The following is a 16,871-nucleotide window of genomic DNA, read 5'->3' as shown; positions in this document are numbered from 1 at the left end:
TTTTACTTGAACTTGAAAAAATGTTTTGCTCGCCAATTTATAATTCAGAAATGAAAAATAAATAATACTACAAGTTATTTGTAAGAGTAAACATTTTATTTTTCTCTTCTACGAATTTCAATACGGTAATCCGGGACTCGAAATTATTGAATTTATGAATATAATAAAATGCGAATATTTTTTTTACTTAACTTTTCGATTAAGCTAGTACCGATCTACTTAATAAAAAGCTTATTCAATATTTTATTATTTATGCACCATAAGAACATTTTATACGTCCTAAAGAAATGTAAATGTTCATGGAAGCAGAGAGGGAGGGAGGAAAGTAGAGTTGGAGTTATACAATGTCTTCTCCCTTTTATGTACTTTTTATTTAATATTCATATTTTTACTTTTTTAGAATTCAATTATTTTTCTTCTGCATTCATAATAAATAAGTGTGAAATCTGTAATTGGTCTTACTTTTTTGAATTGTTCTTTTATACCTTGTTTTGTAGAAAAACTGGATGATTTCTTTAATATATAAATAAATAAATAAACAAGTTAAATAAATTCATTCATTATATCGTGGTCGGCGCGTTTGCATACCATTGAACAGGGCCCCGACTACAATGAGAAGTTAACAGAATTATCTTCAACTGTCTAGAAAGTAAAGTCGAATTTTCTGCATGAAAAATAATCATATTCAAATGTTTATATTCATGAAATACTTATTTTAGGTCAATGGCGAGGTTTATTCAGATTTTTATACAAATTTTCTATTACTTTATTGACAATTTAAGATAACTCGATGCTTAAGTTCTTAAATGCGTATATTTGTATGGAAATTTAAAGTATCTTTGTCGGTAACCTGTAAATGAACATGTTCCAGAAAAACAAATGTCTACATATTCTCTTTTTCTTGAAGATTGAAGATAACTGTTAACTTTCCATTTTAATACGGGTCCAGGTCTCGAGTTTGACTCCCAACATGGTTGACATAAAATATTTATTTTAACATTTGTTTTTTTTACAATATTTCATAATCAAATGTTCAACGAAAATTTTTGAAATACCTAGATTATAAAAACAATAAAACGCTTAGTACTTACAGCCAATCTGCTAAACAAAATGGATTTTTTACCCTTAAAAATAGACGCGCTGTATCTAAATTATGCTATTTACATAAATTATTAATTAATAAAGTAGACTCTTTCACCTACTCTCCAAAATTAATCTCAATGTCCCCTTTCGCGTGACAAGAAATAAGTATTTGTTCCATCTGCCAGTCTGTAGCACTAACTATGCACAACACTCTTTCTTCTATCGTTCTTGCTCTAACAATTATGGTTTTTTTCATCTTTAGATATATTTTACATGCCCCTTAATTTATTTAAAAATAAATGAAGACTCCTTATTTCTGGCTGCGATACAATCCCACTTACTATTTAATGATGCCCACACTTACACACACCAGAACACTTACTCCTACACTAATACACATAAACACACAGCTACACTTACTTTCATACAAATACACATAAACACACCCTTTTGTTGTAACACAATTTATAATATGTATGATTCTTATTTAGAAACTTTGCTGGTCTGTCCTTAAACTGTATTTTTTTATGTTACTATATCATTGTCGACTGCTTGTTTCTTTAAAATAAATAAATAAATAATCCGTTAGACTGACCTTACTTTCACGTAGGCATATAACCAACGATCAACCTTATCTGTGATTGGAGTTCCAATGCAATACCCTATGCACCATTAGGTGGGGCTAAGAGAATGATAATTAATGAAACTATGTTTTTAACATTAATTTGGAATTTAGTTTCAATTAAAATGGAAATTTGATCCGGCATTCAAATTCAATAATTCAATCATGAATAATCCTATTACATACATACTAGGTTCATTTAATATTTTATTTAGATTAACAAATGTATATGTTGTCCTGTTTATATCTATGCTAGAGAAATTTCATATTTGACCCCCACTCCGGGGAGTTTATCAAGTTAAATGTGTATTTTGATACACAATAGAGATTTGTCTGCCTCGTTGTCTGATGTTCAGCACGTTTGCCTATCGTGAAAAAGATATCGGGTCTAATTCCTGACTTAGTTGACACCAATTTTTTTTGTCTAAGAGACTCGATGAGAAATGAAGAAATAGGGCGCCGAACCGGAGTCGTGGATATCATGGATCATGCAGCAAAATTAAAATGGCTGTGGGCAGGACACTCGGCGAGGCAAAATGATGGCAGGTGGACACCCAGAATAATAAATTGGAGACCATGGGTTAGCAAAAGAAGTGCTGGAAGGCCACAAAAAATATGGTTCGATGACATTGCCGTGATAGCCGGTAAAACATGCATGATAAAAGTGGGTAATAGGAACGAGTGGAGACGTTTGGAAGAAGCCTTTATCCAGCAGTGGGTAAAAGAAGGCTGAAGATGAAGAAGAAGAAAAATATGTAACGTTCTCAAATTAATCTATGATTAAACACCCATGTTTATTCTGTTGATTTATTAAAACACTTTTTATACATATACATTATACAGTTTACACACATATGCATAAGTGCGGGTATATTGCCAAAGGCAATTTATTTCTACCTACCCAAACCGTTCAATTTGAGAAAATCAGTGGTATATGAAAATATTGTTGGTTTATTATTGATTTCTTTATAAAACCAAAAAGTGATTAAAATATACATTTATAAGAAGTAAAAATTGACTAAATATCTACACTGTATTATGAAGAGAGGAGGGGGTAAGGAGGAAAGGAAAGAGGGAGGAAAAAATAAAAACTTAAATATTCTGGATGTGACATTTCATACGTGATTTAATGTAAATAAAGAAGGGGTGTCTCTGATATTAGTGGGTAGATTATTCCATAATTGAGCAGCTACTACTGTAAAAGAGGAGGCAAAAAGATTAGATTTAGAACAGGATCCGAAAAAATAATTGGCGTTCAAATGTAAATGATAATTGTTTATTGACATAAAAAAAATACATTTTTGGGAAATCGATATCTCTGAATTGTGTGGGCTTAACTAGGTACAACTTGTTTTAAGGCAGAAATTTTTATGTGCAGTGCAAAATAATAATAAAACACGACTACCCACTGGGTAGTATATTTATTAGAATGGTAAAAGTTGCAGTGTTCAAAATGGTTGCATAAACCAACGACAAGCTCTCTCGGCTCACAAACTGTGTGACAACTGTAATAAAAAAATGGTATGTACAAATCTTGACCAATACACCAGTCCATTTTTGGTTGGTTGGAAGATATGAAATATTCTAGGGTAAAAAAGCAAATATAATAGTGTTGAAAAAATGAGAAAACAATTGAACTGGATAGGAATAAAGAAAAGACTATTGTACAATGTATTTGTATTTATATATAAAGTGTTTAATAATCTCATGCCAAAGTATTTTATAAGTGAAATTATATTAAATAGAAATGTACATAAATAAAGGACAAGAAATAGAAATAGGATAAGACTACCACTTAAGAAAAAAACAAAATCACAAAATAGCTTAATGTATAAAGGGTTAAAACTGTATGATGAGATGCCTGAAAGTATGAAGAATGAAAGAAAACTTACGGATTTAAAAAAAAAATGTTATGTTTATTGTAATAATGTAGTTATGTAAGAAATATTTAATAAGTATTTGTTATAATTGTAAATATATTAGTTAATATACAATGTAATATTAACTAACTTAAGTAAATAAATAATTAAATAAAAACACCTTCTTAAATAAATATGTCATGTCAACCAAGTCGGGAATCAAACCCGAGACCTCTTGCATGGAAGGCAAACGCGCTGACCACTACACCGCGAGGCCACGCCTATGGGGGCCGTTTTCAACGAGTTGTAAAAATCTCACTATTAGAAAATGGGTACCAAGTTAAGGTAGAGCGGGGTGCAAACTTCGGACTTATGATCCGTGAGTCCGCGACATGGCCACGGGACCACAATCCAGTTCTTTTCAAATATCCTATGCAATAATGTTTTAGATGTGTGATAAAATTATATTTAGATTAACGTCATATTGATTCAAATATACAAGTGTAATTGAAAGTATTTATATGAATAGTTAAAAAAAACTTCTTCTAGTCATAACTTACGTTATAATCAATCAGTACAAAAATAATTTCAGTTACTGTTTATCATAGAATTATAATATACCATAAGGCGCTTAGAACCAAGTTTGCATACATTGCTCTGTGTCCAAAAAATTTCCAACTATCCCCCCTCCACCTGTACGACATCCCGCCTGCCCGCATGCGTGAAGTGGCCGCGTTATGTTGCCAAACCGCGAATAATTATTATCATAACACAAATATATGTTAATTTTGTGTTATGTTTTACCACAATAAATATTTTACTGACGGGACTATAAAAAAAACTGGTACTTTTATTAGGCAAACGTAAAAAAACATTAAATAATAATTTAGTTATTAAGTAAATTAATACCGTTTAATATTAAACTAAGGCTGATTTATAGAAAGCCGGGTAAAAAATTCGACCACCCTGGCAAAACTATCAAAAATGACCATCTTGTTTTATTTCACGATCTGACAGATAGTAAAATAATCGACTTCTTAAATAATATTATTTGTGAATTCGCTACTTACACATGAAATGTGATCTCACCGTATTCCCATTTAATCCCAGCAGTATTTTGACACATAAAAACGACACAACACCGAATAATTTAATTTAAATCGGCATTGCGTACTAAGCAACGCCTACAGAGTAACTAATGGCCAAAACGTCAAACTACTAATTTATGAATAGTTTAGTCGGCTTCAGTTTGATGCGCTTACGCGGTTTCTGGACTATTCTAATAATGTTAGTTTTTTTTTAAATATTTTTTTAATGCTTAATATTTTTTAAATGCAGCTTCAGCACACAAATTAATAAAATATATCATGTAACCTAACTGTTTGTAACAAAATAACAAGTTACCTAATTAGATACGTGGGTAGGTATTTTAAAAAATAATCATTATGTCCGTATATTGAAATATTAATTATTGCTTTCAGGATTTCGAATATTTAGCTACGTTTGATTAGTTTATCTAGTTTACATTTTGTACCTACCTATACCGCTGATAATTATTTTAAGAATCCATGTTTCTAATGGATTTATTTTCTCAACAAAATACCAAACAAAACTTTCCCAGTTTAATTCACAAATAAAATATTTCAATATCTATTAACCATGTATTTTTACAACCAATTCTTAACTATTGTTCATTTAATAAGCTAATCCCGAAACTTTCACCGACTTTGCAACACACTTTCGGAACACGAATATAAAATACACATAAAGTTTTCATTTGTTTTTTAGTTCGAACCGCGCACACCACCCGGAGAACACCCGAAAGTAAACTGACAGAACGAAGCAAGCAACCGGTGAACCATTTTCTACTCTGTATCTGCGTTGTTGGTTGTTGCGCAAAAGCCTGAAATCACCCTGTGCTTGGAAAATAAATTTCTATAGGTACACGTGCGTTTCTGATCTTGAATATGAGAGACACCTAGCGAAGTTTTCTGAAACTTCCAAGACCATCCCCTAGCGATATTTTTTTAACTAATATTATGACAAAACAAGCAACCACTGTCCTTAAATGATTAGGACGCAAATATTATTTGATATTAATTTTACTTATGTTTTGTATAACCTTTCCAATTCATTATCTCAAATTCTTTCTTGTACAAATTGCTTATTGATCAATTCTGTTTTTATTTTTTTGAGTTCAAGGTGTTCTTTATTTATCTTCATGATTTGCAACATTTTGTTTATTGTAATAATATGTTTAAATGAATTCTTTATTTTTTTCAACAAATTTCTCTAACGTTTATATGTTTACATAAAATAGTTTACATTCATTATGGCTCCCTTCTGTTGATATTTTTTTTAATTGTTAAAAATTTATCATTATTGTAAGATTATGCTTGTTATTATTTTGAACATTTTGTTGTAATTTTTTTAATTATCATTTTTTTTTTCCTTTATATATTTTACTGGAGGTTTCTTTTTTTGTTAAATAGGCGCTATCAGGTTTTTAGTGGGTTTTTTCTGTTAGTGCCTATTTCAATTTTGGTTGGAATTTTGTTAGTTTAGTTATATTATGTTCATTATTTCAATTATTATTTTATGTTATTCTTGTATTCAAATTTTTGTTTTCTATTGTTTGTGTCTATATTGTTATTCGTGTTGTTCTTATGTTTAGTGTAAATTAACGTAACTTGTTTTTGACCAAAAAATTGTCATGTTTTGGTAGAGGGCCCTAATAAAGGAATGAAAAAAACCTTAACATGGCGTTTATTTGGATTGAATCTTTACTAAATGAGTGACATCTGTGAATAAAAAAAAAATACATTTGCGCCTTGTTGGTAAAAACGATTTTCTTCCAATTCAAATTATCTTCGGTCTCAGATTTGCACGCTGCCGCTAATTTTGTGATACGTCAAGACTTTTGTCTAAAATTATTTTTTGGGTATAAACTCAAAAATTGTGTTGTTAATCACTTAGAATTTGTGTCTATCGGCGGATTACAACAAATAATCATGAGCACGATACTGGAAAAGATTGCTGGCATCGAGTCGGAGGTTAGTAAAATTTAGGTTATCTTGTCATCTTTTCCGTATTGCATGAACTTTTACGTGTTTAAATTACCTTATACGTTACTTTGACGTTAACATTCCCTGATTTTTTGTTATTGTAGATGGCCAGGACCCAAAAAAATAAAGCCACAGCTGGACATCTGGGTTTGCTGAAAGCCAGGTTAGCTAAACTTAGGAGAGAACTTATTACCCCTAAAGGGGGTGGCGGTGCAACGGGGGAAGGTAAATTGAAACAAAATTCATTTTTATTTCTATTTATTAACTACATAGCCTAGAAATGTGTTATTTGCTATGTAAACATCTACTCTAGTGGCTTTAACCTTTCGCCACTTTTCGTTTTAGGTCTGTAGTATATTCTAAACAATAATTTTTCGATGTTGCATATTCTAATCAGGACAGAACTGATTACACCATTGCATAGCTTTTAATAAAAGCGGTATCTCACAATAGACAATAACCAAAGGTAGAGTTACATATTTTAAAAGGATTTAAAAAAAAAATATTTGTGCAATCATTTTCGTCTTCCAAACGGAACTCTATGCCATCTATGCCTGCGCACATGAAAATTTGCACAGACAATACAAAAACAAAAGTATTTATATTCTCTCATACAGTCAGGCTGCTCTAAAAGCACTGAACTCTGTCGAGATCAATTCTATATTGTCCCTGAAGTGCCTACGGGCGCTTAATTGTGTCGGTGAGTGTAACAGTGTGATATTAATTTGGGTACCTGGACACTTGAACATCGATGGTAACAAGGCAACTCCTGAACTGGCAAGGCTGGGAGCTGAGACTGCCCCAATAGGCCCTGAACCCTACCATGGGCTGCCCAAATGTGCTCCTCGTAATGAGCTTAGGTCATGGGCCAGGAAGCAGAGTGTAATGCTCTGGCAAAAAGTACCCGGTCAGCACCATGCGAAGGAACTGATAAAGGGGTACTCGCAAAGTTTTGCTTTTGACCTAATAAAGCGCAGCCGAAATTGAGGGTTAAAACTAGAGCCCGCCCAGGGCACTGCAGATTGAAAAAACACCTTGCTAGAATGAACCTTTCCCGAACTTCTAGATGAAGGTTCTGCAGTGCAGATGAGGAAACACTTATACACATTCCATGTTTATTTATTTATTTACCTTATAGCCTGATACTTGACGGATCTGGGCTTGGAGGGGGAGATTTAGCGAAATGTAAACTCCCGCCTTCCACACAGTAGCCAGGCTCTTTATAGACCTGGGCTTGGAGGGCGAGAACTATTCACGGGGACCCATAAAAATAGATATTCGCAGGTCGCAGTGATGTCAGGAGCTTGCATAGCACTGACCCCCACCACTAAGAATAAGAAAAGAATAATCATTTTCCTAAATCATTTCATTTTCACTCCAAAAATATAAAACACATTAGAAAATGGTACTGTTTTATTTTTTATTGTTTGCTAAAGAATTCAACTTGAGACTGCTCAAAATGTCTAACCTTGACATGTTCACACTTAAGCTAGCTATAACCATCAAAACCATGTCTCTCATCTCGGAAATTATGGCTATAGCCATCAATCCAAAAGTCATTGATAGTGAAAAGACAGCTATATTATTGTGATTTATGTGGTAGGAAGAGATACCTAGGAGGAGAAACATCCGGACAATATAAACAGAGATATTGGGACACTATCAAAATCATCCTGGTACCCAGTAATAAAGAAATTGTATAAGCGTAGACAGTGAAACTTCACCGATTTCAAATTAACAAGCTGCATACATTAAAGACTGCGACACGGTACAAGTCTTAAGTACATAATGCTTCATATATCTGTGGCTTAAATCTATAAAGGCTAATGTCGTAAATCGTAATATTACAGGAGAGCCGTTATTTAGCCATTTTGTTGTGTTTTAATGAACTGTTTGAAGTCTTTGATAAAAAATATATTTTTAAAACCATTACAACACATGTATCTATGTACAAAATTGTTCAATATACAAGCTTTTTCATTGACATCGATCCTCTACAAAATGGTAGCAAAAAAAATAGCTGACATTGGCCCCTTCTAGATCGAAGCAGATATTCCCTCCTCGACTTTTTTTTCCCTCTGCTACAATAAACTTCAATTGATATTATGTTTGCTGAAATTGTTTTTGTGGATTCTAGGTTTCGATGTGGCTAAGACAGGAGATGCTAGAATAGGATTTGTAGGTTTTCCTTCCGTGGGGAAGTCTACCCTGCTGACTACGTTGGCTGGGGTGTACTCTGAGGTGGCAGCTTACGAGTTCACCACACTAACTACTGTTCCAGGGTGTATCAAGTACAAGGGAGCCAAGATTCAAGTGAGATAAATTTATTAATTCTGTTGTATTCATTTTATTCAGAAAACACACATTAATATCTAAAAATAAAACAAATATTTAATTAGAAGAAGACCTATCAATTTTTTTTAAATAATCACATTTTATATGGAAGTAATTATTAAGAACATAGAAAAAATACCATGCATTACACATACATGCATTTGATACAAACATACTTTTAAATGATTTATTCAAAATTCTTAAATGTTCTACAAATTCACATCAAAACTCATTTGCAATTAGAACCTGCAATATGTGTAATCATGTTTATATCAAAAGTATGTCTTTAACATCACTTAAAAATGAAATTCAGCAAAATGTGGCCAAGTACAATTTTTCTATTTTGAAATTTTTTTACCAAGTTTTAGTGCTGGATGGTATCCTTTACTGGAAAAAAAACCAAGTTCACTTTTATCTCAAAGTTTTTTACAGAATTGATAATTGCACATTGATCAAGTCAGTTTATGAACATCTGCTACAGGAAATATTGACAAAATAAAAACACTTTCATACTAAAACAATACATTGCTAATATTTTGTACTATGTAAAGCAAAAAAAACTTAAAATGAATGGTGTACTAAATAGCAAAATAATGCGTTTGTGTCTTCGTAGAAAAGTTTAGTCTTGATTTGCTAATAAACAAGAATTCTTAATTGGTCAGTTTTCGTTGTATCCTCACGATGTATTAAACCTAAGTTATCCCTTGAATCCAGAGCCCATATGACAGCCGCACTGTGTGTATGAGTAATAAGTAAGTAATGTGTAACTGGGCGACTGACATTGGTGTTCTGTATTTAAGTATAAGTTTTTCAATAATATTGACAGAGCCATTTAATTTAGTACGTACTATTATTTGGCTTATGATTTATTTCTCCTATTTCTTATATTTCTTACTATAGTATTGAGTGAGTTTCTAGAATACATATCTCAATTATCATTTCGATTATGCTTTTATATATATATTATTTTTCTATTGATTTAAATGAGACTCTTATTTTGTTTTTTTTTTAATACTACTATATTTTACTATTACTTTGTTGATTTTAATGATACCACTATTTTGAATATTTGATTATGTGTGATTCTTAATTTGTTTAATTTTTATTTTAAAAATTATTTCGGATTATCTTTTTTGCATTGTATTCTTTGGAATTTGATTATTTATTACATTTACCTTTTTTTTCTAGTTTGTTATTCTATGTCATAATAATTTGATCCATTTAATTTTACTATGTATTTTTATTGTTATTTATTGTGGCTTGACTCGGGCATAGCCTTAATAAGTTCATAAATATTTAATTTTGTAATTTTGAATGAATAAATAAATAAATAAATTGAGTAGATCTAATGTGTAGGCTTCTTCCCATAAATCCTCCCCCACCCCCCTGATTGTCCAAGAGAATATTTCTCAAATATAATTTCTAGTGGCACTAAACTTTCTCATGAACTCCGATCCTCTTTATGCATAAATAATCTTATCTGTTCAATGTTCCTTAATGATGTATGTGAATATACTTGTTGACAGTTGCTTGACTTGCCCGGAATCATAGAGGGAGCCAAGGATGGTAAGGGCAGAGGTCGGCAGGTGATAGCCGTCGCGCGCACTTGCAGTCTTATCTTTATAGTTCTCGATGTGCTCAAGCCATTGCAGCACAAGAAGCTGTTGGAGCACGAGTTGGAAGGCTTCGGGCTCCGTTTGAACAAGCAACCTCCAAATATTGCATATCGGAGAAAAGACAAAGGAGGAATCAACTTAAACACTACTGTAAGTAATCTTATTAGTTGATTTTACAAAAAGCAAAACCGACTAGGTTACGGAATGTATAATACGAACCTGTACTATACATTCCGATTAAATTACATCATTTACCCTTAGACCTTTAGGTGCCACATGCGAGATATATTGCGCGTGGTGTAACATGAACATTCACATGTAAATATCTTGAATATGTTATACCACCAATTTAGCACACTGCCTTAAATTAATAGAGACCATTCCACTTTCGATTCTGTATGATAATATGATCTAACAAAACTTATCCCAATGAGGAAAATCAGTAGTTTTTTTTTATTTGTTAATCAACTATTAAACTAAGCCATAAAAAATTGTTTCAAATTTTATTTTTTATCAGCGCTAATATTTTTTCAATTTTTCTATTTCTGAAATAACTCTGTGTTTGATGTCAGAGGTTCTCTTCCACTTATTTTCGATCAGTTCTGCCCATTGGTCCATTCACATCAAGCAAACCGGAAATCTTCCATAACTCTCTAATCATTGGTTGATTCATGTGAACCAGTGATGTCGTTCAATGTAGTTCGTTTTTATCAAAAAGAAAATATATTTTTTTTTATACAGTTTCAGGAAACTTTGCATTACAATTTAATGCTCCAATTTGTACCGCGCGCAAGTAAAAATTAATTGTATCCAATTTCCTGTTGGACTGACGTTCCTCATTGACAGTGTGTTTCTTTCCCAAAAGCATTCGAAAATCTGTTGAATTTGTCTGGCATTTAAACGGCTAACCATACCTGATGGTGTATAGGGCACTGCATTTACACTCCAATGGAAACACATAAATGATAATTTGTAATACACATGATGACACACTTACGGTGCTACTCCAGGGACTATAATAATGTTGCAGTAAAAACCTCAAATTAAGTAAATATTTAATAATTAACAAACAACAATAGAGATGATGAACATTTAGAGAAGGAAATATGAAAGTCTAGGTACTAACAGGGCTTGCGAACTGTCTTTGGTTTGGTTTAAGTGGCCACTTTATACACCGTGTAACATTCACTATTTTGACTATGTTCGAAGATCCATATTTCTTCAATTCTTCTATCTGTTGATGTTAGTGAAGTAAAAGAGCTGAAACTTTTATTGTTGTGAAGAAATTCATCTGATTAAATTATTTCACATGCTAGGCGATGCCCAAAAACAATTTTCCAATTTTTGTACTTCTTCATGGACCAGTTGGTTTAGTTACAATATTTTGAGTTTCTCCAAATGTTTTTAGACAAAAGACTGAATTTCACCCTGGATTATATTTAGATTTTTACAGTATTTAAAACAACAAAAAAAAACATTGGAACAATAACATATTACTAACAGCACATACAAAACAAAATATAACAGGGCCTGCAATCCTTTATCCATCCGAGTGTATGCTATGGGCAGTTAAAAGGGATTGATTTAATTTAATTTTCCAGTTAACAAATATTGTTTTATACATTATTTTACAATAATTCGCAAATATGGACAGTTTTCATATACCAAAACACATTTGTTGGTTAAACCTCGATGGGCATAAATATGTTACATTAAAGTGTTTTTCTACTCGAACATTGATAGATGTATACCCCTTGACTAGCACCTGAAGTGTAAGATTGATCATTATCATATCTTCGTATCAATATGCCACTGAAATTATCATACAAAGAGACCCATTAATGATCTTGATAATAAATATTGCCCTTCCATAATCGCTATTTATTGTGCATCTTATGTTTATGACAAATAATTTTGAATTAACTTACAGTGTCCGCAGTCAGAATTAGATCTTGACCTGGTCAGGTCAATCCTATCTGAATATAAAATCCATAATGCAGATATAACATTGCGCTTTGATGCAACAAGTGATGACCTAATTGATGTTATCGAAGGAAATAGAATCTATATCCCCTGTATTTACCTTCTGAACAAAATAGGTAGGTTTTAATAATATTATAATCATGTATAATAATTTTGGCATTGTAAAATTTATGTTACACCACATTATGTGAACAATTTTGCTACCAGATTGATTTGTGAGTTTGAATGTTATTTGGTATTGATCTATGCTCCTTAAACACATTTGATTGAAAATGTCAACTTATTTATTTATTAATAACACTTAAGTAAAACAGTTTATTATTTATTTTATGAATATAACATCCAGAACAGTATCTTGGATTTTTTACAGATTTGTTTTACAAAAATTTACTTACTTTTTATACATATGTATTTTATAATACTCTGTCAAATTTTATAGATTCTGTTTAGTTTATTACAGCTGTGTACACACAATTTGATCTTTGAATACTTTACATGCTTTATTTGAATTATGTTTTTAAAAATGGACCAAGTCTCCATGCCTGCGCCTATTTGAATACATGCATTTTTAGCACTTAAATCTTCTAAATATAATATTCACTATATCTTACATAATTCCTATCAAATTTAATTATTGCTGAAGAATGGACATTCAAAACAAATTCAATGTCATTTTTATGACAATGTACAGTGCATTTGAATTTTTAATAACCCTATGATGTGTTAGTGAAAGAACATTTTCAAATAAAATATTCCAGTGTGCCTACTTACACAAACCAAATTTGTAAGTTTACTTGTTTCACCGACAGGCACTATCATATTAACAGAGGCTTATTAAACATTCAAACGCACTGTTATAATTATTTTGAAAACCACCTACATTAAAATTGTTAATACATAAATAAGTCATCAACATGTGTATTTTTTTAATTTATTACTTAATCTTATTCGATGTATTCCCCTCTCTGAAAATACTCGTTGAAGGAATCTACTTACATACTATGCACATAATTTATTAGTAGATCCAATTATATGTGTATCAATTTAAATACTTGTCAAAACATGTATAATTTGTTTATAAATAGTAATTCAATTTTTTGAATAAAAAATGTGTTTTCATTTACTTGGACAGTAATGAGGAAGTTCAGTGGTATGGATAATTGGATATAAAAAGTGTTTTCTTACACACGGCAAAAATTAAGCATTTGTACGATGAAGTTTATCAAAAATGTATAAAAAAAGTAATACAAATTTACTACTTTGAACTACGTCACAGGTTCTTGTGAATCAATCAACATAATAACTACACCGTAGTTATTTGTTGTGGTAAATTTTTTTCAACGTTTGGTGCATTTTGACAACTATGGGGTTCTACTTTTAAATGTCAGCACAGCTCATCAATGACAACTCGTGACGTCACGGGTGGAATAATTTCAAAATTACAAAACTTTATAAAATCATAGCCATGATAATACGATACATAATTTATTATTTTTTTTAATTTTGCCTTAGTTGGGATAGTCTGTTCACAAATAAAAAAACCACTGAACTTCCTTATTGACACAATATAAATGCAACAATAAATTTTATCATGCCATGTATTTCTCAGGCTTTTTCTATTCCAGCTTCAATGAACATTCGCATTGTAAATCTCATTAGCCTTCTTTCGCCATCCATTCGCTCTACATGTACCATAGCATCATCCCTTTTTTAATTTTGTCAATGTTGATGTTTGTTTTATGCATTTATTTCAGATCAAATATCTATCGAGGAACTGGATGTAATTTACAAAATACCTCACTGTGTTCCAATATCTGCCCATCACCGATGGAACTTCGATGATCTTCTGGAGAAGATGTGGGAGTATTTGAAACTGGTTCGCATTTACACTAAACCTAAAGGACAACTTCCGGACTATAACTCCCCCGTGGTCCTGCACAATGAACACACTAGTGTTGAAGATTTCTGTAATCGGTTACATAGATCTATTGTCAAAGAGTTCAAAATGTATGTTTATATTTGTTAATCTACTCAATATACTGTTCATTTTCTTCTTTCGGAATCTGTGTATATTTTTTTGATTAATGTTTTCTTTATATTTCAGTGCGTTAGTTTGGGGATCCTCGGTAAAACATCAACCACAAAAAGTTGGAATAGAACATGTTCTCAATGATGAGGATGTTGTACAAATTGTGAAGAAAGTTTAATAAATGACTGAATTCAAATCTTCGAACATTTACCCGAGTGAAATTAAATTACAATTGAATTCTCGATAAGTCCCAAACAAATTCTAAAAAATTATTAAGGCAATACCCTCAATGATGTATAAAAAGTGATTGTGTAATAGGATTCATAATAATATGATTTTTAAAGGTCAGTATCCTAGATATTTTTAATAAAGTGAGCTTGCCAAATATATTGATTAAGCACAAAATTATTACATTACAAACTGATTTATTGACAGTATGTGTTTTTTTATTTGTTAAAAATCTTATGTCAAATTCTATAATATACTGATAATGATAAATCTCACCGTGAATAAGCATAATTATTAATTAAGAGCTCAATTATCACAGTGGCAATTTAAGAAGAAAGTTTTTTCAAACATATCTCCGCCTTAGTTGCGCATTGTCATGTTGGTACTAAACCGTTTGATCAAAATAACAAGATACAGCTCAATCTTGCAAAAAACATTTAAAAGTTTGGTCTGGGTGTGAATCACAGCTTTATTATAAGTTCAATGATAATATGTAATTCAGTTTCATTCTTAACACGACATTTTGCCTTTAGCATCTCTGATATTGCATTGTGTATTAATAAGTGTGTTCATTCAATTATTTGTCCTCATTTTTAAAATCACACAAAACCCATTTCTGTGAGGGTACTGTCTTGATGATTGAAATTAAGCGAAAAGTCCTGCTCATTAATTTGAGGGTATTGATTCTAGCCTTACAACAGTGCACTTACCAACTCCATATTCTATTCTTTTTTTATTACTAACCATGTATGCCTATAAATCATACTTAAATTTATTAATCTACTTAAGTTAATAAACAGATAATCTTTAAGTTTAAACATACTTATTTTGAATAGTTTAATGACATTAAAACTACTGCTGTTTGCAACAAAAATAAATTACATCTTGTTATGTTTCTAAGTGTTAAAAATTGTTCTTTATGTTTGAATTTAGAAATTATGTACTACATTAATTTTAATAATAAAATTAAGTCTTCGGTTATTAGGTTTGTTAAAGATTGGCAGTTTTGTTGAGTGTGTCATTTACTATTCAAATACAGACTTTATTTATATGATGTACATTGAAAATATATTTTATTTTCCATGATATGTGCTTAATTATTTACCTTTTCACTTTTTATAATGACGTAAAATATGCAATTAAAAATGTTACTATTAACACTGTTATTCTCTAGGAAAAAGGTTTGAGGAAAGGATAAAAAATATTAAATTTAACATTAATGCTTAATAATTATTCTTAGATTAAATATGGATTGCGATATTATTGCATTTTTATTTGTTGAACAAAAGAGCATTTCTATTTGTGTTATAAAAAAAAAATATCTTTTTAAATTGCCCTCTTATTTTCTATGACTGAACACAGTAAGATAACAAGCGTCTGTAAGTAGTAATACATTTTTTATTTTTATAAAACTATTTCTCATAGTTACAATACGCAAATATTTAGTTTTATTATTTTTGTGTTTTTGGACAAACGGTCAAGAAATTCATACTATCTCAACTCCTGGAAACATATCGGGGGATATTCCTCTGTCTAGTGAAGGAAGGAAAGTATTTACTTTTAGAGGAATACCATATGCTAAACCTCCAGTTGGGAATAATTGATATTTGATTTCAATTTTATTACAATCGCATCACCAGCAGAGAAAATTAAACACGGCATATATAATGCCATACTATCCTAGCTTCAAGATTGAAATTTATGATTTTGATTTATCTGATCATAGCTAGCCTTGGCCATTCTTGTCATATGTTACCATTCAACTCTTGCCACTTATTTATGGTATAACTTTCTTTCAAATTAAATTTTAATGCTACTAAACAATATGTACAGTACATAATCAAAGTTTTCTTCGCTTTATTTATTGTATGTAATAATCATTAATAAACATGTGCAATGAATCTTATCAATGTGGAGTAGTAAAAATTAAACGTAATATTCAATTGAAGGGTACGCGGCGAAAACAGGCTCATTGCTATATTTTATTTTTGTCTTACAAACTTATTTTGTTAAATATATGAACCCAGTGTCCCCTAAATAAGTTTTTATTCT

The 16,871-nt window shown here is 31.0% G+C and overlaps 1 protein-coding gene across 1 annotated transcript; it reads left to right on the top strand.

Moving 5' to 3' along the window:
* Positions 1–6,415: 6,415 nt before the first annotated feature.
* 128up (GTP-binding protein 128up) lies at positions 6,416–15,905 on the top strand. Its single transcript, XM_088226601.1, has 7 exons — positions 6,416–6,617; positions 6,734–6,854; positions 8,767–8,942; positions 10,490–10,729; positions 12,510–12,678; positions 14,317–14,569; positions 14,667–15,905. Exons 1-7 carry the CDS (start codon positions 6,576–6,578, stop codon positions 14,767–14,769), a joined length of 1,104 nt encoding a protein of 367 aa, XP_088082727.1. The 5' UTR covers positions 6,416–6,575; the 3' UTR covers positions 14,770–15,905.
* The last annotated feature ends 966 nt before the right edge of the window (positions 15,906–16,871 follow it).

This window comes from Micrasema longulum, unplaced genomic scaffold, assembly GCF_059751315.1.
Source record: "Micrasema longulum isolate JH-2025_06_02 unplaced genomic scaffold, ASM5975131v1 h1tg000444l, whole genome shotgun sequence".
NCBI lineage: Eukaryota > Metazoa > Arthropoda > Insecta > Trichoptera > Brachycentridae > Micrasema > Micrasema longulum.
This window is presented reverse-complemented; position numbering and strand designations above follow the sequence as displayed.